This window comes from Orussus abietinus, unplaced genomic scaffold, assembly GCF_000612105.2.
Source record: "Orussus abietinus isolate OABI.00-Male unplaced genomic scaffold, Oabi_2.0 scaffold86, whole genome shotgun sequence".
In the NCBI taxonomy this organism is placed as follows: domain Eukaryota; kingdom Metazoa; phylum Arthropoda; class Insecta; order Hymenoptera; family Orussidae; genus Orussus; species Orussus abietinus.
In genome coordinates, this window is record NW_019394257.1 from 168,737 (window position 1) to 192,165 (window position 23,429).

General features: G+C 52.8%; 2 protein-coding genes across 2 annotated transcripts; both read right to left on the minus strand.

Moving 5' to 3' along the window:
- Positions 1-1,522: 1,522 nt before the first annotated feature.
- LOC105694917 (inactive rhomboid protein 1) lies at positions 1,523-6,619 on the minus strand. Its single transcript, XM_023434433.1, is given in 13 exon segments — positions 1,523-1,633; positions 1,901-2,326; positions 2,416-2,569; positions 2,790-3,034; positions 3,297-3,503; positions 3,682-3,772; positions 3,919-3,926; positions 4,102-4,338; positions 4,515-4,698; positions 5,168-5,362; positions 5,803-5,889; positions 6,081-6,412; positions 6,611-6,619. Coding segments are annotated over 13 exon segments (2,286 nt in total).
- Positions 6,620-10,702: 4,083 nt separating this feature from the next.
- On the minus strand, positions 10,703-21,317 carry LOC111674356 (SH3 and multiple ankyrin repeat domains protein 1-like). Its single transcript, XM_023434439.1, has 3 exons — positions 20,477-21,317; positions 18,853-20,386; positions 10,703-10,988 (listed from the first exon to the last, which is right to left on the minus strand). Exons 1-3 carry the CDS (start codon positions 21,315-21,317, stop codon positions 10,703-10,705), a joined length of 2,661 nt encoding a protein of 886 aa, XP_023290207.1.
- Positions 21,318-23,429: the final 2,112 nt, after the last annotated feature.

Consider the following 23,429-nt stretch of genomic DNA (forward strand, 5'->3'; position numbering starts at 1 on the left):
AGGTTCTTCTCTCCCGCTTTATTTCATTTTGTCTCCCCTTCATCCCCATTTTCTTCGCCGAGTTATTCCTTTCCTCGCCTCTCGCGCGCTATTTATGTGACAGATTTACAGTAATAACAGTTTCCCTCGTATGTTTGTCTCTCCTCTTCCTCTTAATACTTTTCCCTCTTCCCTCCGTATCCCTCATTTCCCTTCTATCGTTAATTAATCGTTAAGTTTTCCTCGCATTCGCAAACCCGAGCAACCTCGCAGTAGATGTAGTTGTATTATCACAAAGGTTTCGAATGTATCTTGTGTGTGTATATATATATATATATGTATATATATACCCTTTTATTTATATATATTTATGTATATGTATGTATAGTCTCGCTTCCCGAATTCCGTTGTCTCGCCGCTTGTTTATTAATTAATATGTATACGGGGCACGGCGGGAAACTTTTGCCCCGACTTCTCCTTAAGTACGTTTACACAGGCTGCTTCACGCCGGGTTTTAAACTACCGGAGTTATAGCTGCTGTTAATACGGACGTATTTACAAATTACGCGCCTTAAATCAAGGTGAATTCATTAAAGAGTCCGTGATATACCCCGATCGCACCTGCAGTCCCGAGCCTAAAAAAACGACCGTTTCGCACCCCCAGAGGGTCCACTTCCGGCAAGAAGACACCTCGAAGTGCTCTTCAGGGTCACTTCCGACGTCGAATCGTTTCTGATTTATGTACAGGTCCTCCTCGAGTGTCCGTCTTCGCTTCGGAAATTCCGGAATTCCGGAATTCCGAAAGGAAGCTCCCCACTTCCCCCTCATCGCGATCTCTCATCCCTACTGTGTAAACGAAGAAGAAGAAGAAGAAGTATCCGCAATTACGTGCATATATATATACACATATATATCGCTGTCTATATATATGTACAGGTCCTCTTCTCGTGTAGTCCCTCAGATATATACACGATATATATTTTGTTAACACGTCTCGTGTACAGATTTGAGATAAATGAAGAAGAGGAAGAAGCTGAAGAGGGTCCTCTTCAGGGTGGGAGGTCGACGGTCCGTTTCCCCGCGTTCCTTTCCTCTCTCTCTTTCTCGTCGGTTCGTCATCTTATGTATTAGTATTTATATTTATATATATATATATATATTTGTTTAATGTATAGAAATATTTACAGCGGTCCTTTCGTCGCGACCCCGAGCTTTGGGCGACCGGTAATAGATTTAAGCTTTAAGGCATTATTCGTCAAAGCTCGGCCCCGACGAGGTCGATCTTTCTTTCTCTCTCTCTCTTCCCTTCTCTTTTTCTTTGTCACTTCGTTTAATTTACTTATGGCAGTCACGCTTCACCTCGATTTACTCGTTTCTGGCAGTTTTAGGAGGCACCCCGAAGATCCGGGGACGTTTCTCCTCCCTGGAGTCAGACTCCCGAAGAGACGCTCTTCAAGGTCTCTTTACCTGGAGTCAAGGTACGACTTCCTGTTCCTCGTCGAATTCTTCGGCTCCTTTCTTTGTTTCTTCCGACTTATCAGGGCTATTTTCCAGGACTTTCCTGTATCTCACTCTCCAGGTCCACCCAATCCAGGTCTACCCAAAACCATCCTGGGTATCCAGGTCTACCCAAAACCATCCTGAGTACCCAGGTCTACCCAAAACCATCCTGAGTATTTGTTAATCTCTTCAACAGCCACCAACCTCTCTTTCAGGAATCAGGCTTTGAAGGCCTCCGGGCGCAACCCGGGGCCGACTCTCCATCTACGTCGTCCTTCTCATCCTCGGGGAAGGCGAGTATCATCAGGATCAGGACATCCAGTCCTGGCGAGTGTCCGAAGTGGTGATAACGAGCGGAATTGATGCACGGGCCGAGCGGTACTCGGCGCTCGCCTGGGAACCGCGGCCCCGTGTGTCATACCGGCTCTTCTCTCATGAAGGTGATGTTCTGCGAGGCGCAGAAGTCCCTGGTGAAGGGGATGCAGTTGAAGAGCTTGCATAGCTCGCACTCGTAGACCGGTACGTTGTAGAAGAGAGCCAGAAGCAAGGCAAAGAGGCCAAGGATCAGGACCAGGCAGACCCAGATTAAAAGGATCTTCCTGCGCCGGTCGTAGTGCCCGAAGGAGACGAAGGGCATCAAGGCGTACGCCGCGAGGAACCCGAAGACGAACCCAAAGAGGTGTGCGTAGTTGTCCACCCAGGGAAGCACTCCAAGGACTAGAAGGGCTCCCAGGATCCCCAGCAGCTTCGACAAAGCTCTTCGAGGGTGCTTCAACATCGGCCAGCAATGCAGCACCTCCACCACCAGGGTAGCCAACAGCGCGAAATGAGCCCCTGCTGGTCCCACCTGGAACGACGTCTCGTTTTAACATTTTCTAACGTCTTAGCAATTAATACCGCTGAGAATAAATAATACACATTTTTATTCCTCCTTACCTCTGCTCTGTATGGGATGAAAATCGCACTGGCCAGATTCCCAGCTAAAGCTCCGATGAAATAAATCAACGCGATCCTCAGGGATCCCGTAAGCTTCTCCAGGTCCCTCATCAGGAAATACTGGACCACCAAAGTGATCGCCAGGTGGAAAATTCTGAAATAAGGGAAGAAAACTCTGTGTTAAAAAAGCGCATACATTGGAAGGGGCGTTTATTTAACACGTGGCATGGAAAGGAGGGGAAAAAAAAATCCGTTTCGTACTTCAAAGCCGCCAAATGCAAGGCATTTCCTAGACAGTCAAGACACACGGATGCATAAACCATTCTGGTAATCTTGAATGACATGGATTACTTGGTAATAATAATTAATCTTACCCCGCGTGAAGGAACGTCGTGGTGAAAAGCCTGTAGAACTGATCCGGCCATTCGGGATGCAAGAAAGGAATCATCCCGCAAACGTCGTGAAGACACTCCACCTGGGAGCAGAGAGAAGCTTCCTCGTGGAAATACCCGTGGACAAAGTCACAATACTCCTTCGTGGTGATCCTGCACATCCCGTGGATGCCGATGCAACAGGGATGGCCTATGACCTCGCAGACCATGTGCTCCGCCATCTTGTCCTTGTAGCGACCAACGGGGAAGTTTCCATTTCCAATTCCCTGCTGGCCTTGATTTCCGCCTTTGCTGCTGTTAACACGGAGGCAGAAAATTATCCTCCACGTGCAGGGAGAAAAAATATCCAAAAGGAAATTTCTTTCATTGAGCGAAACGTTCGATCGCCGATCGTTTAGGTCGAACCAACGAAGGTTCTATCGGATTGAACCGAATAGCTTTCTTTTTTTCCGCGTTTCTTTTCGCTGGATTTTTTCTTAGCCTTGTTACGTTCAATTATGGATACCTAAATCTTTGGCTGAAGGGATTGGTTTTCCGACAAATTGGCCATTTTGTGATGTCGTCCGGCCACTCGTAAGGGGCGATGCTTGCAGGAGCGTCGCAAAATTTCGGGTCCAGGCCGCAAACGGAACCGCTTATTCTGCCTCCGGGTCCACTGTCTCCTGGTCCCCACTTCTTCCAGGTCGATATCGTGTTCTACAAGCCAATTCCATCGGTGTACGACATGCTAAATGTCCTGGAGACACGAGCGACGTTCCCTAGGAACGTCCTAGTCATCTGCATGCGAGCTCGAAAGAAAAGCAATACACTAAACGAGATGCAAATTAGGACTAGCAGGCCTAATTGCTAATCGAGATAATCGATGTAACGTTACCGTGAGGGTCGATCTCAGTCCCCGGATCAGTTGGGTTGAAAAGAGAAGCAAATTCATACTAGACGCACTTTCCGGAATTATCGATAATTCCCTAAACATTCAATTAACCAAATATTTCTTTGGTTCGATGCATTTCTATTTTTTCTCAGGGTAGAGTTTCGAGCCAAATACATTCCTGCGAGGAACTCGAAGTGTCGAATTTTCATTTGACGAGACATCGCTTGACTAAATAATTACCTCCTTTCCTATTTTAAATATCGTTATACCTTGGGAAATATTTTCTCTCTATTTCTTTTGTTCCTTTTAATTATGGAATATCGGGCTAGGTGGTCCCATTTTTTTTTTTAATTGACATAATTCCATATTTCGGCAGATGATTCTTTGTTCATTAATTTAATGAAGAGGACATGCGAAACTCACTGAACAGTCGGCTTTGCTGGACTGAACGCATCCAGAATCGTCGTTCCTGATGCAGCAGGCTGTATCCCTTTCTCGTTCCCTCCAGATGTCGATCTCCTTCAGGATCTTGATGTCCCTCCTCATACAGGGAGCAAATTTTGCCCCCAGGTGAATTAAATCCGCCGCTCTAGGGCCGATCCAAAAATTGGCCGGCTCCTGGTAGTCCACCTGTTGCAAGGACAGACTCGTCACGAGGACCTGCCAAAGGACAGAAATCAACTCTTGAGTCTCCCGAGAGATCCTAGAACTTCGTGCAAAAGAAATGAAGTTTCTTTAGTATCCAATTGTGTATCGGATAGCTTAGAAAGTACTACAGACATAATGGATGCAAAACAGAGAGGTACGCGGAAAAATTTTTCCCCAGATTTACTTACCAGTCCAGATCTCTGATTCTGGTCGATCCCGATCGGGCCAAATCCATAGCAGGCTAGGGAAATTATTAGAACCAGGATTTGCACGGTTGTGATCCAGTAGGTGAAGTAAGGCCTGTGGTCCTCGACGTCGTCGAGCTGCTTCTTCAAGTCCGGCTTGTGCGAGACGTTCTTCCGGAAGGACCTCCTTGAACCACGGGAAACTCCATTAATTAATGATAATCAATTGCCACCCTAAACTTCCTCTTTAATCCGACATTCTTTTCCCGAGTCTCGATAGAGGGAGACATTTTGCCCGGCCTTACTTTAAATGTCGAGGCGCATTTCCTCGACTTTTAAAGGCGCTCCTGGATCCTGTGACATTTCTTTGTCCTGTATTTTACGACCCGGCATCGCGGTTGAATCGTTCGTAACGCGGGACACAAAGTTCCGACTATTAATCTCGCGTATATCCCTTTTTTTATTTACAAATACTATATCTACAAAAACAAGATTGAAGACATCTACGGGTGTCAATAGTACAGATTAAAAAAAATCTGAAGACGTCTACAGGCGTCAATAGCATATATTAAAAAAAAATGTTAAACTCCTTTAGACGCTAACAATAACGAAAGGGTTAATCGGAGTAAAAATGATTATTTTAGTAATATCATTACCCGAAGAAGCGACCGACGATGCCCATGCCATAACGCCTCCTGTTGCTGTTGTCGAAGACCCTGTCGATGGTGCTGGGAGAGATCCTGGTGCCTCCCAGGACCTCCCTCCTGAGGGCGACGCTTTCGGAGCCCCTGGGGGTGACGATCTGCTCCTCTCGGACCCTCGGCTCCCTTGACCTACGCCAACTAGTCCTTCTGTAACCCGGTTGTTGTCAACCCTTTCCTTCTAACTAGAAGCGCGACCGATGGCCCTTTACATCTTTTCTTTTTTAATTTTTATTTAAACATCGCACCATCTAATTAACTGAATTAAATTCAGTCAGCATTAAACAAAATTTACCGATAACGAATAATGAAAGCTTGGCACTTAATCTAGGCTGAAGAAAATCAAATACTGCTTAAAATTTCCATCCGATTCCTCCAATCGACCCCAAGACTATTTTTATCGGTAACAAGGAGTAAGGATCTTTTTGTCACAAGAATTCCTGGAATAAAAGGTGACTATTTTCGCACTTCTCCTTAATTAAATCAACCTCTTCAAATAATTGACCACTTGTCCTAACTCCAGGTGTAGAAACGAGTCCTTCCGGGGACAGTCGCGCATTCAAAGGACCCTCCAAAGTGACTTCAAGTACCTCGAGGTGTAGTGGTCCCTGGTGGTCGCCCGAGGCCTCCTGGTGGATCCATCAATCGTCAACCGATCGTCCTTGATCGCCGTGAACCTTGAACATGAAATTCCTTTTCATTCCTCGAGTCTATTTTCATGAACTGTGAAAGTGACGTTAATAACATTTCCCTGCAAATTCGGTGTACAGAGTCGTTCGAAAGCTCACCACATAAACGTGAGAGCCTTAAGAAAGGTCCAAGCTAAGAAAGGCCTAAGAAAGTTCAATTTCAGAAGGTCCTTCCTCACCTGACGTGGTCCTCGGGCACATCGACAGGAGCAGCTCCTTCCAGGTTCTCGCAGGGGGAAGCGGAGACCTTCTCTTCGTCCTTCCGAGGCCCCCCCGAAGATTGGTCCGCTTGGGAGGAGTTTTGGGAAGATGCTGGGAGTGGTGGAGGTGGTGGAGGCGGCGGGGGTGGTGGAGGTGGAGGTGGCCTTTCAAAAAATGTCGGCTCCTCTTCGGATCCTGCGTCAGGGGAGGAAACTGCCGTGTGTTGAACAGAAGACAGGACACTCGGTGGGAAACTCCGGGACTCCGTCAACCCCTGGGACCGGTCCACGGGACGCTGCCTCGTCAGGGTCTGCGAAAGATAAATCGATTAATTCGGGGTGAAACGTAACAATTTTTATGACGTTTAATTCGAGGCCGATTCGAGGCCGGCAGTGGTTAATAAGCGAAGTTAACTCGGTACTCGGATTTATAGAGTGTGTCGAGAGGGGTGCGTGCCGGTTTTCAATTATGTATGACAGGCGGTAACTCCGTCGAGAGCCACCCATACGGACGCCATGGTTCGTGCAGAACGGGGGGCATAAATAACGAGGGGGTGAAGAGGGAGATCCGTCGACGGTTTGCATACATGTACACTTAGGTACTTTCTGGAGTACATTTCAAGAAGAAGAGGGACGCTGGAAGGAAAGGAACCGCCGGATTTACGGGATTTCGAGTCGATGGCTTCGCCGCCATTTTGGACCTTTCTTTCCCCACTTTCCGGTGAGGCAAATTTTATCCGACTATGGCAATGGAGAGAGAGGGGCTGTTTTTTTCTTGCTCTTTGTCTTTCGAAGATGAAGCTTCGGATTATGAGAACAGGAGGACCGAACGAGAGAGGGGCTCGTTCTTTCTTGCAGGAAATGGTTACGCCGCGCAATATGGCGACCAATCTAGCAGAGAAAGAGGGAATGCACTTCTCCCTCGGCGAGGGTGAGTTCTTGAAAAATACTAGCGGCTTAATTACGGCCAGGGGGGCAATAACGGGGGTGCAAAAACCCGCTTTTTAACGGCGGCCCCGCTTCCGCCTCGATAACGCGCCGATGTAAATTCCCGGGGAGTGTTAATTTCCGGAAACCGGGCCGATGGAGTTCTCCCCTCGACTGTGCGATTCCGTCGGCTGAAAAAATCCCACCCCGCCATCAGGCAGGGAAAAGACGAAATCGGAAACTGCTCGGGAGCGTTTCCGAAAATAAAACGGCAGTTTCCGAAGGCTGCCTTAAGGGCGTCGTTACGCCTCGCGGAGGGAAACGCGGCAGCGAGAGAGTGAGGTTAGGTCCAACTATTAACTGCTCTTTGCCCCACCGGGGAGAGGGTTAACGGGGAAAACGGGGTGAATTTATACGACGCGGCCCGAGTAATCTAAGATCCAGCTGGCGGTGCCGGTTTTACGGCCCAGTAAAACAATTAATCCGCGATATTGGTATAATGCGCGCCGAGTGCCGGCTGCTCGAGGGCGCCACTTGTCCCAGTGCCAGGAGCGCCCGGGTGGGTCGCCCCTAGTTTCCGCCCTTTTCCGGCCGCAGGGTAAGTCCTAGGGGAAAGTCCCCCAGGGAAAAGTGGTAGTCCTTGATGTGCTCGACAATTTTTACTGCGGCCATTTTTTACGAAAACCAGGTTTAAGTCAAGATAACGCAGCTTCAATTCGTGATAAGAAGTCGCCCCCCTGTTTTCGCTGGTCAATCTCGTCACGAGAAAAGTCAAACCAACCCCAGATCGATTTGCCCCAAAGATGAAGACCTGGACCACATTTCGCTCACCACCAAGACCATTTTCTAGGCGAGGGGCTCCTTCGAAAAAATCGCAGAGCGATCGATTAGCCATTTCCCGGGGAGTAGGATGCAACCGGCGGCCCACTTTCCGGTGCATCGGGGGTGCATCCGGGGTGCGCCCGGGGCGCAGCAATTGCAGGGGCGCAATTAGCACAGGGGCTTCGGCACGTCAGGGCCGGTGCGTGTGATGTAATGTTCCTAATAACTCTCGGTTGCGTACATTTCATTGCCGGTATTCCCGGGGTTCCCCGGGTGCAGCTGCAGCTGCACGTGACCGGCGCGTTCGCGTGCCGAAATTGCTGCAATTCCTGTTAAGTGCAGCTACGCACGCGATCCTCCATTTCTTTGTGCGTATTTTGTGTGTGTACACGTGTGTACGTAAAGTTCAAAGGTGTGGGTGGGTGGTATCAAAGACCAACACGAAGAGGTTTCGTCAAACTATGTGTGTATGTGCAAGGTTTAGACGTGTGTGCAAGTAGGTGGGTGTATAAGTAGTAGTGAGTACCCACATAGAGATGTTTCGCTAAGGCCGTGTGTATATGCGAGTGGACATGCGTGGATGTGTGTGCGGGTGGATGAGGGGGTGGTGGGTGGGTAAGTAGAAGTGAGTACCTATGTAGAGACGTTTCGTTAAGGCCGTTACACGTCAGGCCGACGTACTAATTAGAATCAGGAATCTCAAATCCAGTCCTAATGCTCCGAGAGATGCAAACTGAAACTCTACGTACCGAGCCCCCTTTCCCCCCTCTGTCATCATTCCCCTCCACCCCTTAATCAATTTCCCAGGACTAACCTACGGCTTACTATTTGAGTTTAAATAACCTACACCTGCGCTTACTAAAAATCCATGAATTGTACTAATGTTATCAACAATGAACGTCCTAGTCAGCACTCTGCAGACTTTCTACCAGGAGAGGTGAAAGGTTTCGATTAATCCCTCTTGCCGGAAAATAATCTGAACTTTTTTTCCAATTTATATCCCCCCCTTTCTTTAATCTTTTTTTTCCCCAGGACTAACCCAGGGTGTAGTACGCGAGTTTAAATAATCTACATGCGCAGACTTAATTGTACCCAAGCTAACTAACTGACTGACTAAGCACCGAGAGGAGCGCGCGGCCGGGCTTTTTATTAAAATTTATTCCCACCCGGGCGGACGTAAAAGTAATAAGAATAACGAGCCGCGTTTCGCTTAACGGCGCAGCCTAATAAACCCGGTTATTAACTAACATCGTCGTTACTTTGATGAAAATATCCGACGCGAAGGGTCGCGCTCGGGAGAACCTCCATTTTTCCGACCAACCCCCCTTTTCTCCCCAAAAAACCTCCCACCGAAGTGTGGCCGTAAGATACTTCCGGAGATGGTTTTATCCAATTTTTTAATCACCGAGAGTGATCCCTGATTTTTAACTCCTATACAATATTTCTTGAATTTAAGTTTGTCTCATCTTGCATATATGTATGTACGCATAATGCACAGCACGGCTTCGAACGCGTTGTGGTCGGTGGGTGGAGGGTGGGTGGTGGGTGGTGGGTGGCGGCCATATTTCAAAACTTACCACTTAGCCCCTGGGGTGACTCCCAGCACAGCAAGGGTCGCGTCCACCTCGTGGTCCCGCAATGTTCATTATTCGTAACATTACTCCCCCTCACCCCTCCGACACATTTTCACCCCTCATGGAAGGGGGGTCGCGTCCAACTTTAAAATCGAATTTGACCCCCTGGGACCGAAACCTCTTCGGTTTCGCCACGAGATATCAACCCCTTCAAAGTTTTCCCTCCACCCCCGACTAGAACTACAAAATTAAAATATACAAGTCGCGACCCCTTTATAAAAATAAATATGAATAATAATCCCTTGTAATGTAGACATAATATCAATTACCGATTATCTGAGAAGAGGGAGGTACTACCGTGTAGACAATATATGAATGTAATGCAATTATTGGAGATGGTGTTTCATGAAGTTTTCCCTTCCCTTTTAACTGATACTCGGGAAATAAAAAAGTCACTCACCTCGACCATGTAATGGAGCCCCGAGAGTGTCATCCTGGCCACGGATTCTTTCCTTCTCACCGGCTGTTGCCACCTCCGAAGAGTCACCCCCTGAACGAAAGAAAGGATATTAAAAAAAAAATCGAAACAAAATTTTGAAGAGTCACCCCTGAATAAAAAAAACATTAAAAAAGAAAATCGAAACATGAAATCGCTCTTAACCCTCTGAATACGGAGCTCTTTCGACATATGGGCGAAATTCATCGAGCCGCGCTAGCAATATTGGACCAAACGTTCGACTAAACTAAAGAGGCGCCTTTAGTGGCCTAAGGGTTAAAGAAGAAAATCCATTTCACTGATTTCTAAGTGAAAAGCCCCTCGGTAAAAATGAACAAATGTCATTTGTAAATACCTCCGGGACTTCCATAGCGTCGGGCACGTCCTTGGTGATGTCCGGATCCGGGAGCCTGTGTTCCGGAAGAAGGTCTCCATACTTCCTGGACGCCATCCGACGCCGCCGGTCCAGCCATCTCTGTCGCTCCACCGCCTCCGAGTCTTCGTCGACCCCGAAGAACGTGGCGGTCTCTCTCTTCAGATAACTATTAGTCAAAATCAAAAGTCAAATTAGCTACAATTTTTTAATCCGAAGAAATTACAAATTAACGAACAAATGATAAACATTCCCAAATGTATTGTATTTTATTATAATATCGTTATCCATAATTACGAGCTGTGTGGACCTCTGACATTAATTGCGGATTAATCGTATTGCGTTAATTTTTCCTCTCTAGAGCTAAAAGTTAGGTTAGGTTAAGGGTTTCAGAGAGAAGCAGGGGTGCTTACCTCTTGAGGGCCTCGGTGCGACTGAGGGTCCTCCTCGTCCTGGGCCTCTGTGGGGTAGCGGACCCGGGCCTGGGGGGGCGGGGACCCGGGGCGCCGACTCTCGTCGAAGGCACGGAAGGTGGTGAGCTCGTCGCCGGCGTCGTCCCGGGGCCCTCCGTCGACGTCGCGACGCTGACGCCGCCGACCGCGAACGTGCCCATGCCCTGCGTCGCCTCGCCCTCGGGGCCTGTCGACGACGACGTCGACGTCGTCCCGGTGGTCGCCGACCCGGGCGACGGTTGCCTGCCGACGAAGACGAAAACGTACGATTATTTTCCATTTAACATCCACATTCTTTTCAATTCTCTCGCTTCTCCATATTTCTCTTAACTATTACACTGAATTTTCCATTTCTAGAGAAATGTCTTAATTCCCCTGATGACCATTAAGGCGATATGATAGTGACACCACAGTCGTTCCTGTAACTCTTCTTTTCCATTCATCTGTTATAAACATTTTCATAAAAAATGAAATGCCACGGGACCTTCCCTAGGGCCTCCACACTGAAGTGCGAAACCCGGTTCAGAGTGAAGTCTCATAGCGTCTCTCAGCTTTAACCTCGCCTTAAAGCCAAGAAGGATATCCCTTTCGGGCCCACGTCCTTTTCGGATAATTTTCAAATAAAGTACGCGCCATCCTCGGAGTTGTTTAAGTTTACAGTTGAGGGAATTCCTCGTGGAGGGCCTTATTGGGCGGGATGCAAAATGGCGGTCGGTGAATTTTTAATCGAGCCGTCCTCGATGGCGGCGCGGGTCCGCTCGGAGATGAAAGGACGAAAAGGGGGCGGCTCCATGAATAGATGAGCCGCGGATAGGATTGAGCTCGGTTTAGTTCGGATTCCCCGTGTTAAGTGCGCACGGCCCGGCCGTGTGTCGACCCGGTTCGCGCGGAAGTGTCGCGCGAGGGCCGCGGGGAAAGATGCAGTTGCAGTTGCAGTTGCAGCTGAAGCGCGCGGCTCAATGGACCCGAAAGTAGGACTCGTAGCCGCGAGAGAGAGACTACTTTTATTCGCCCAAGAGCTGCATATGAGGAAGTAGGGGAGAGGGAAATACGTGATAACGTAAGTCGCTCCCTGAAACGCAGGTGCGATGCCTTAAGGTGATATGAAACTGTGACGTATACACCTTAAGATGATATGAAACTGTGACGTATACACAAGAGAAAAAAGTATTTATAAAACTTTTCTCCCGGATACACCGAATTATCTGAAACATTAACCCGTGATTATGGAGGCCCTAAAGAATAAAGCGCCGCTCATGAAATTTCATTTCTCATGGTATCTATATACCACATTTCATATAAAAACGTTTCGACGTGTCGGTCCCGTAATTTCATATAAAATATGGAATCTCACGGGTGTCAGGACCTTCCTTACAGCCTCCATATTCAGATAGTAAAGTTTGAGACGATTCGGTGGGCCCAGTTCGTAAAGAAGTTTCATAAGCGACGACCCCCCGGGTGCCGCATTCGCATCCCCTTAAAGGCCTCCGTGAACTTATCGCGGGGTAAAAAAAGGTCAGATAGCCGATTACCGACGTCATGTCGACCTCTGCAATTCACTCGACCCGTCCATATTGTTACGATTAGTTTTACCCGCGGTACATGAAAAGGCCTAACCTCGCCCGGGCGTTAATGCATTCGAGCAAGGGCGGCTGATTAAGTGGCGCCATTAGGGTGGCCCGGGGCGTACTTGAACGGCGAACATAATCATTAGCAAGGGAAGCAGTTCCGGTTACTCTCCACTAATAACCGGCTTACACGCGATCGTCGTTATTATTTGCGGGTGAGCCCCCGCCCCCTCGACCCGGGGGGTCGCGGGGGCATCAATCGCGATAAAGCTATCGATTGCGAACAGGGCGGGCTAATTAGCCATCCGAAAGACAGGCCAGTCGATTACGATTTACGTGGAATAGGAACAAGAGGGGGGGCTCGGGCACGGGGGCGAATTACGCCAACTCGAATTACACCCCGAGGGGAGTGCCGCCAATTAGCCCCGAAAGGTTAATCAAATTAGGAGAGAGGGGGAAATGGCCGGAGTAATTTACTTTTTCTTTCTCCCCCNCCCCCCCCCGTCCCTCGCGGAATTAATTAAATTAATTCCCGAATTTTGCCGTTCCCGGGGGAAAAGGGAGATAAAAGTGGCGGATATTCTTCGCGAGGGATTTCCAGCCGTACGTGCCTTCTCCTCGAGAGAAAGGCAGAGGGGGCGGCGGGGGGCACCCACCCCCTCCTTGCATTCGCCAGAGGACAATGGCCGCCCGGCGCGTTACGTCACAAGGAGGGAAAATTTCTAGTCGGAAATATCCCGGAGAACGGCACTTTCTCCTAAATGGAGGCTCTCGTCCACCTCCACCCACCCCCCCACCCAACCCCTCGTTATTTTCCGCTTTCTCGTCTACTTAAACAAAAAAGTTCCCTCGTTCCTCCTCTCCTTACTTTCCCCGTCCCTCCCGCGCCGTGCCCTTTTCAATATTTTTCGCTCAAACATCCGAGTCTTTGTCTCGTCCTTATCCTCTTGTCCGTCAATCTTTCGGCCTCGTTACGGTGCCTTTTCATGAATTTTTTTTTTTTTTTCTAATTAGGAGCGATCAGGTGCGCCTGACCATGCGATCGACTCGCAGCCCTGGGGGCCCTCGACAGGCGCGCAGTAGAAGTGCCTTGCGTACGGTCAGCCCACCGTAAACGAAGCCCGTTATGAGCGTTAGAAAGGCCGTTATTCTCGTAGCTTTTACTGACGGCAATTAACGTGGCCCCGAATATCGGTAATCAAGCGTAACGACCGCCGCACGGGGCGTTGCAGCTGCTCGCCGAACGAACCCTGAAAACAAGTGTACAACGGGGAGTAAAAAGGATCCTCTCTTCGTCCTGTTATGACGTATTACAGGAATAATTAACTTCATAATCAGATCCATCTAAAAACGGAAACGGTCATAGGGAAGTCGTTGGTCCTCTCAATTCGAAAAGGGCGTGTCGCTAGGTGGCCGTTATAGGGGAGCACAGAGGCGAAGCGTCTCGGGTGGCGTCTCGGTGGAGACTGGCGCTCCGGCTCGGCTGCGTTATCGAGCGCGGCGGCCCTCGGGCCGAGCGGAGCCGAAGTCTGTCGAGCGCGCCCGAAGGCTTCGCACAGGGGTCGGGTCACGTGGCGGGTCAAGCCCGCTCGTTAATATCGCACGCAGCCTTACCGACCCGCCCTCTAGCTCGGTATCAATTAGCAGTCCTGACGTTTTGATTCCGGCACGGATTAACGGGCGAGGACGCCGTTAACGAGGACGACGGGACCGACGCCCGGTCGCCCGACCAGGAATTCCCGAATAATCGCGGGGGGGGGGGCAACTTTCGCGGGGTGCGTTTCCCCCCACAGTGCGCCGTCGACGTTTTATCGACCCGCGGCCACGCCGCTCGCGATTAAACGCCGAGTTTCCGGCGTAACGACGCGTCCCGCGGAAATTCGTCCTCCAGGAGGCCGCTCTTCCCGGGGTGCACTCTTCCCCCGGGAGGCCCCGCTTCCCGGCGAGCCGGGCCGCCGTCAATTATGCACCCGCGTCGTGGAAGCGGCGCCCATCGGCCCGAACTCGGGGCTCGGCCATGAATTATGCAGACATCGGAGAGGAAAGAAGGACACACCGAGACTCGTTCCCAGGGGCGCGCAAAAGCACCCTCTCTCGGTGCATCGGAGACCTGCACTCGCGTTGCGTACCGCGGTGAGTAAAGGTAATGCAAAAAAAAATATGAAACATGAAATAAAGACGACGAAACATCGAGAATGGAAATTTCACGTCGAGAACCGAAGGGACGCCGCGTAATGAAGACCATAAAAGAAGAATGAAGCATGGGTACAGATGGGTAAAAAAAATCGAGAATGGGAATTTCGAGTCGAAAACTGAAGGAACACAATTAGCGAAAGGAGAGCTCTCGAGAGAGTACCCGGAAGCCGGGTTTTATCTCTCCTTGTAAGGAGTCCCCCCCAGAGGAGCATCCGCGGTCGGGGCGTGCGCGCACTTGCCCCCCTCGAAGCACCCTCTCGGCGACTGTCAATTAACCGAACCACCCACTTCCGTTCCCCCGGATCGCGGCCCCGGAGAGGGAGCTTTTATTGGCTCTGAAGTTAACGTCCCTTCCGGTGTGGCAGGACTTCGTAGCATCCAACGTCATCGTCTTATCGACCCTTCCTTATGATAAGGACCGTAGAAGAAGCTGGTTCAAGGACCAGGGTGTCGTACAACCAGGCTGGAAACCTCGCCGAATGTCTTAGGATGCTGCGATAATTTTTCGCCATCCCGATGGCCGAGAGTCGCGTGGGAGTCGTAAGAACAAACTAATCGCCCTCCACCCTGGGAGTTCGTTGAGCCACGTATACAGCAGAGCGTGGACCCCACGGACGTCGGTTTAGCGTTTAACCCGAGATTAAGATTGCGCGGAGATTAACGAGCTCGCCCCTCCGGGTACTCCCTTCCCCTCCGTTTAATTCGGAATCGCCTAATGGAGCGAAATTCCCGGCGAAGTGTCGAGCTTTGAGCCGAACTTCGCCGGCAATATGGCGTCGCGGTGGAGTTTGCCCCGCAGTTTGCGTCAACAAGCACCGGAACCGTGTACGGGACTAAGAGCGAGCCCGAACTTCGCGATCAGGGTTAAACAGAGTCGCGCACCAAGTGCGACGAGTAAAAGCCGGGTTTCTTTACGGGAAGGACGACCGGAAGTCGAAGAATCGCTTAAGTAAGGTGTAAAGGGCAAAAAAGAGATACAACTTCGCGGTCAGGGTTAAACAGAGTCGCGCGCCAAGCACAACGCGGAAAGTCCCTGTCTCTTTACGGGAAGTCACCACAGCGCCTCTGGCGTCGAAAAGTTGCATAAAATGGTCCCGCAAAAAAAATCGATCGCCCTCCTCAATACTTTCCAGGCTCCCGTAAACGGCCGCGAACAAAGCGAGGGTGAAATAGGTGCGCTGCCTCCCTAGTGCCGCGGGCGGACCTAACCTCAAACTCGATCCCAGAATGGAGGAGCGGTCCAGGACGTCAGCCGAGTTTGCGTGGCCCTTGTTTCCTCGCAATTTCCCAAATTGGCGCATTCGTCCCTGCGTCCTCCAGAGTTTCGCGTCCCACTTCCGGACAAAGACGCCCTCCATCTCCGTCGATCTCCGACCGAACCCTAACCTCAATCCGCCATTAATACCATCCCATCCCTTTCGCAAAATCCCACCCCCGTCGCAAAAAAAAAAATCGAGGCATATCGCAAACTAGCCTCCGATAAGAGAACCGCCGGAAATGACTCGAACTTCTCTAGCCAGGCACCCCCCATCCGGGGGGGGGGGGGGCATCGCGCCTATCTCGCCAAAAGATTGAGGTTAGGGTGGGACTTCCCGTTAATTACCGAACACTAATATACATACACCGAGACTCCGCTTCGCGGGGATCTTTCACAAACCGCGACACTTCCGTCCTCCTCCTCCCCCTCTCGAAATTGGGGGACACCCCCCCAACCCAAAGCAATATGGCGGTTGTGTTTACTGCCAGGCGTGCGGCTTTACCGCGCTTTTACGGGACTCCCTTTATGAGTTTTTCGGGATTACCGCCTTAGGGGTTGTGGCCGAGGGCGCACTGAGGGGGGGGGGGAGGGAGGGAACCCCCCAAAGGGTACGCAAACCCCGGGGGAACTGGATTTTCCCTGAACCCCCTCGCCACACATGGGGATTCCGTTCCTCGACGCGAACGATAAGAGAAATCCACCCATGATAAGGGGGGCCAGGGGCAGGCGTACCTGGCGATAATTGGCCGGGCCGGTAATTGGAGGGGGGGGGGGGGGGGTTGAGCAGACACGCGACCACTTATTCGGGAAAATTGAAGATTACCTCGATACCCGGGACACGTCCGCCCCCGGACTTCCCCGAAAATCCCCCGAAAATCCCGGAAATTGCACCGTCGTTGTAATCCCGCAAAGAGGGAGGGGGGGGGGGGATCACTCCACGGATCTAATTAAACCCCCTCGATCCTTGAACCGGAACCGTCGAATTCTCCTTTTCCGGCGTCTCGTCTTTTGACAAATACCCATGAAAGGATGTCACCCCCCCCCCCCAGGTGCCCCCCGCCCCCAATCACGGAAAATCCCGAGATTTTCTCGTATAGTGCAAGCCTAATGGTCGGATGCTCCTTTGGATGATCTTGATTATAGGGGGGAAGGGGGGGGGGGGTCGAATCCCTAATCGACGGAAAGCGCTTTACGAGGAGGCGCGTTTACATGGCGTCGGCCGATAAACGCCAGCGCGATAAGCCCTCGTCATCGACCTCGTCATCGAGGCCGTCGATAGGTTATGGAAAGCAGTGGGGGGCGAGGGGGTGGGGTGAGGAGGGTAAACGGGGGGGGCACGATAAACCGCGATCCACTGCGAAAGTGGCCGTTAAAGTCGGAACCCGCCGCCGAGGCTGTTTATAGGTTATGTGAGGTTTTACTTTATTTCCAGGATTACCGAGGCGCGGGGGCGTCGCTTATATGGCGGGGGGGTAGCGTCGCGTCTTTGTCGTTCCGTCGTTCGATTGATACGTCGTCTCTCGATGGGGCGTCCCGCGGAAATGCAAAACAGAGCTCAATGAACTGACTGGTTAAAACCTTTGCCCGGTGTTGCGTATGATCTTCGATATGATTTCATGCATGATTCTTTGCACGATTTTATATACATTGTATGATACATAATTTTTTAAACTACTTCGCGATGGTCGCATTAATTTCACCCGATTTCTATATAACTTTGACAGGACTTTTGTAAAAAAACCGCGTCTCACGAGGGATCCGAATTCGAGGCTGCCAGACGACAGGATGGTAGAAAAACGAGGGAGAAAGATGCGACGCGCGAAATGCGGAAGAAAAAGGAGAAGGATTAAGGGGGGGCAACAAGTAACCTTTCCGTACCCCCCCCTAAGGGGATTACTCTCCGCGTACGTGACATTACGAGCCGGCACCGCAGAAATGTGCTTTTAATCCTTGCCGAGCATCGCGTCCGCGTCCATTAACACCCCCTTTGTGTGCCCCCCCCCCCCATCGCGGGGGGATTTTTATCCCGAGGGAGCGACGCCATCTTTCTCGCCGTCTCCGCCGAGATTAACCGACTCGCCGGAAATCTTTTAAGTTTTCAAACCGTATACCTTATAGAGCCCCCCCCCCCCCCCCCTCTAAATTCACTATTTAACAATCATATAATAAGGGGGCGGCGAAACGAGAGCAACGATTAATTACCGCGGCGAGGAAGTCTTAAAGGAGTCCCGAGTTTCCGGAAGTCCGGGGGCGGGGGGTTGATCCCCCCCCAAGGAACCCCTTCTAAAGAGTACCGGGAAAAAATCGAGAGAAAGGAGGGGGGGGGGGTGCCTCTTGGCGAAGTTAAAGGGTCGATATTTAATTATCCTCCGGGGCGACGTGAAAGTATCGGCAGCACACTGGAGGAAGTTTCGAGCGGAGTGAAGTTAACGTTAAAGGGGGAGACCCCCCCATGAGCCCCCCCCCCAGATGGAAGCCCCTCTTAGGGGAAACTTCGCAACGGGTTCGCGAGGTGCTTTCTGAGGTGAAAAAGGTGGTAAAAAGTACCTGTCTCCCCAATCCCCCTGTCGATTGGGGGTGACCCAGGTACCCCTGACGGTGAGGGGCATTGTAGGGGGCAAAGGACCCCCGGAAGCTGGTCCACGTAGACTCGAATTCTCGTCCTTCTGAGATTCCTGGAGAATCGAGGAGCCTCTAGGGGGGTACACGACTGCATAGGGTGGAAATTATCAGGGTGGGGGGTCGGGGGCGAAATGGCCCCCGTTAAGGGGGGCACTACTCGGAACGTACCAGGCCGGCCCTCCGGGCATAAATAACGTTTAACCCGCCACCCTTAATTACGGCCCTGCGCGCTCTTCCGTTCTAATTCCCGAGCTTTATCAGGTGGCTGATTACGCGGGGGCGTGCATACCGAGCCGCGACCCCCCTGGGGGGTCGTCGAGATTGCGAGAGGGGCCAGGGGGGCTCCATCGTTGCGGGACTTGTTAGACTCGTTAAGGCTTTTAATTTTGACTTAGCTCGATCCAGGGGACAGAGCGCGTAAAATTAAGGGCGAAACCTAACCCCAAAAGGAGAAAAGACTCACCAAGATGAGTGCGTCGTCTGCGTGGGAATGGCCGGAAGCGCGCCGGGGGGCAAAGACCGCCTAAGAGTGGGGCAGCAGGTCCTCTGTCCAGGCAGGGGGACATCCTGGCTGCAGCAGGGCGCGGGATTAGCAGGCCCCTGCCTAGGTTGGAACTCCACCTGGTTCCTGTTCTTCGATCTGAGCAGCGGCGACGTGGACAGTTCCCTCTGGTTGGAGGTGGAGCTGCCGGAGCTGCTGGACCCAGGGCTGCCCCCGAGCCTGCCAGGGGGGGCATAGGCGAGCCCCCTGAACCGGAAGTGCCCCTGATGGTAGGGATACCCAGGGGGAGGTAGCCGATAGTGATGGTGGAAGCCAAGGTCCCTCCTCATGTACGGATCCCCCGGGTCGGCGGCAGGGACGTAGCGGTCGGTAGGAGTGTGGGCGGCTGGGGGGACGTACCTCTCGGCGTACCGTTCAGGGTAAAGGACTTCGGGAGGGGGCTGGGGTACGTATCGTTCGACGGGGGTGTGGGCATTCGGGGGGACATATGACGCCGGGACGGACGCTGGGGCTGGGGGGTTGGCTATGCGGCCGGTGGGTGGGGGACCGGCCGGGGGGAAGCGGTCCTTAGGCTTGGCGAGGGGGCCGAGGTACTTGTCGGGGCCCTGGGCCCCGCGAGCAGGAGAATACCGGAGGGGATCGGCAGGAGCGAGATAGCGGTCAGGAGGGCCCGGCTGATAGCGCTCAAGGGCCCCCTGGAAGGGGTCGGGGCCCCCCTGGTAGCGCTCGGCGTATGCCTGGAGGCTCTTGCCGAGCGGCAGGTACTTGTCGGAGGACTTGGGCCCGTACCTGAGGCCCCCCTCGGAGGTCGGCGAGAGGCCGTACCTCTCGGCCCCCGGGAGTCCGGAACCGACGAAGGCCCCGTAGAAGCGGCCCGCGTCCGAGGACGGCGAGGCCGAGGCGAGGAGGCGCTCCGTCGACGAGCAGGAGTAGCGGCCGTCGGGGGGACCCTGCCCCCCCGGGGGGCGATCCGCCCCCGGCAGCGAGGCCGCGACCAGGTACCGCTCCCGCGCCTGCGCGGACCCGTACCGCGGGGTGTGCTGCTCGGCGAAACGGTCCGTCCCCAGGTACCGGTGCGTGGCTTGAGCCACCTCCTGGAAACCGAGGAACCTCGCCGCCAGGTCCCCAGGTCCGGGCGACGAGTGCTCGGGGCCCGACGCCGAGTACCTCCTCTGCTGCAGCGCCGACTGCTCCGCGGAACAGGTGGAGGAGGACGAGGAGGCGGTCGACCCCTGGTACCGCTGGTGGTGCGCGCCCTCCGGGTTCGGCGAGGCCGATAGGTAGCGCTCGTGCCGCTGCGCCGCCACCGTCGCCGTCGCGGCGGGTGCCACCTCCTGGCGATGGTAGCGATCCGCGACCGCGGCCCCCTTGACCGCGGCATACCTCTCGGGCAGGAGCGCCGCGTGGTGAGGGGACAGCCCCAGCTCGCCCCCCGACTGGCCGGGGTACCTCCTGTCGCTCCTGTCAGGTGGTGCCACCTCCTTGCCCGCGCCTCCTGGTTCAACAATTTTTCCTGCGTTACATTAACCGGGTCATTCCCGCGCGGTTACGTTTACCAATTATCCGCGGACTCGACAAACCCTACCTGGTAGACAGTACCCGGAGCGGTCCTGCTGCAGAACCGGCGAGCCGTTGGCGCCACCTCCCCCGTACCGTTGGTCCCCATGAGCCGGCGAGGAGGTGGCGGGGGCCAACACGCGGTCGGGCGGGCCTCTCTCCTTGGAGGCGCCCGGCCCCCCAGGATACCGGGGGACCGGAGAACCGGCGGCAAGCAGCCTATCAGGAGCAGCATAGCCAGCCAGAGTCCCAGAGGAGGAGTACTTCTCCCCTGGCGGCGGCGACAGGGGGGGCGGGGGCACGAAACGGTCCCCCGCCGGCGCGGGCGACGGGGGGGAGGGGAACGTCTCGCCGAAGGGGTTCCCCCGGGACTGATCGGCGACTGGCAGGTGCTTCTTCGACCCCCCGTAGTCCTCCTCCTGCGCCTCCTGCGAGCCGTGACGACGGTGATCCGACGCCGACGCCGCCGACGCCACCCCCTGGCCGTCCCCCCCCTGGTACTGCTCGGGGCAGCCCAGCTCCTGGTAACGCGAGTACCTCTCCGACAACCCTCCTCCCTGAGACTGGCCCCCCACCCGCGACGAGTACTGGTGCGAAACTCGAGCGGCGAAATCTTCCTCCCGCCGGTGGTGGGGGTAGTGGTGGTGGTGGTGGGGGTCCACCTTCTCCGGCTTCTCGTAGCGGACCCCATAATTCTCAAGGTGGTCCCCCGACCCTCCCGGGGGGGGGCTCGACTGCGCGCACGACACCCCCTGCGCGCAAACCGCTCCTGATACCAGGCCCACCCCCGACGACCCGACGTACTGCCCCGAGGGATGCTGCTGCGACAGGAGACGTGAACTTCGGCCATAGTCGTCGTCCGTCGGCATCCTGGTGGCCCGGGGCCCGATGTCAGGACATCTGAAAGGAAGGGCAGGATTTTATATCAGGCTACGTATTACCGAGGTCCACTCGGTGTGGCCGAAATTTCAGTGTTTAGGATGAATTTGACACAAACCGTTGATAAAAAAAAAAAATGTACTAAACATTGATAAGGGAGAGGTAGAGACCCGGAGATGCCGAGACAACGAACCGGGAGATGTAGGGGAAAGAAAAAGGGCCTCGGAAAAATGACTAGCCTTATCAAATTCAATTTCCGCGACGCCCGACCCGATCGCGCCATCTGCATTTTTATAATGGTCCCTCGTGTCCATTGTTGCCCTCCTTGGGAACTCCTTGCATAAACCACCCCCCCTACTCCTACCCCTAGGGGAACTGGGTCATCTCGGCGTCGTTCCGACATTATTTATCGCGTTTCATTAATTCCGCGCCTCCGCATCTGGTCCACGTTCCGCCGTTTCCGGAGGGCGGGAGGTTCCGTTCGATTAAACGCGGCAGAATTAATACGGCCGAGTTTTCGTTTTATCGCTTTCCTTGAAAGAAACGCCGAGGAAACAACGAAGAAACAGCGAACGAAAGGAAACCCCTCCACGTCCAATATGGCGGCCGTCCACGTCAACGCGCAATCGGTTCTCGCCATGTCTTCCGTTTCCCCCGACCTACGAGGTCGCCCATAGGCTCATCGGAAAGCTGCCACGGCAAGGAATAAATTGGCCCCAGTTTGACCCGTCCACCTGCCTCAGAACGCGAGTTATGGCAGAATGATTTCTCGAGGTGGCGTCAATAGCGTCGCGCCAGTCATCCAGAGGCGCGTTAAATCGAGACGAACCGAGTATCCCTGTTTACGGTAGACGCAATGCCCAGAGGGCGGTTTAATTAAACAGACGGATTTCCGTTCTTAATCCGGAGGATTAAAATCGACCTCGAAGTGCCCTCTCCCTCCCTCCCCTCTGACGCCATTTTTAAGTCTTTCCCCCAGGAATCCAGCAACGAACACCCTCGAAATTCCCATCTAGGATATGAATTTCTTAAATTCGAGGCGCGACGCGTCCCGAACTCGAAATTCGGTATCGAGGGGAAAGAGAGGGAAAAAATAAAAAAACGGAACACGGGACATCGTCTCGAGAGGAATCCTCCGATGGGAGGGGGTAAATCTCGAAGGAGAGGCACTTCGACGTCTCGAAGCGAGCTTTATCCTCGTAAAGGAGGAAGGATCGACCCTCACCCCCCAATGGACTCTGGGGGGGGGGGCTTTTACGAGAGAATTTACGCGATTCCCGGTACAAAGCTCCCACCCCCCAAGACTTTATCGGAACATTCTCGATCGGAATCGCCCAAAAGTCTGAGGGATGAAAAAATTCGATTCGACTCCATGAGTTATTAAGGAGTCGATTAAATATCCTGATCCCGATGATTAAATCTCTCGTAATCTTGTCGATTGAATGTTGTAATAGTCTGTTGTATAAATAAAATCGAGGGCGGGGGGAAATGACCCCCGAGGGGTAACAGGGACCGTAAAGTCGGGGGCATTGTCGTTCCCAGGGCGTACACGGAGAGATATGTACAGGGGGGGGGTGTCAGGGGGCGCGGGGGCAAACACCCCTCGTACGCGATCCGTAAAATGCAGGCGCGTCGCATTTTAACTCACTCGACGAGGGACACGCCTTTCCTCGGGGGGGAACTACCCCCGACCCCCTAAAACATTCCGGACCCGGTTGAGTTAGGTTAGGTTAAATGGTAATCGGTGCCGTTGTCTAGCGCCCATTTTAACCTGCAGTTTCCCGACGCCTCGCCCGATATTCAGGATCTTCATTATACATGTCCTATTCGTTCCCATTTAATTTATTCTCCCGCTTAATCTCTCATTTATAATCTCCCCAAGTCATTTCCGACGTCCCACATTTCTAAACCTCGTCGGCGCCGATTAATCATTGAAACCAATCATCAGCGAATGAAAAGTACCGATCAAATCGCTGATTCGCACATTAAACCAGGTTAGGTCGTCCGACTCCTCCCTTCACTCTTATTTCGTCCTGCAATAACCTCCTCGCATGGGATCTCCATCATCCATAGGTTACAACCTCCATCTCCGGGAAGGTCCG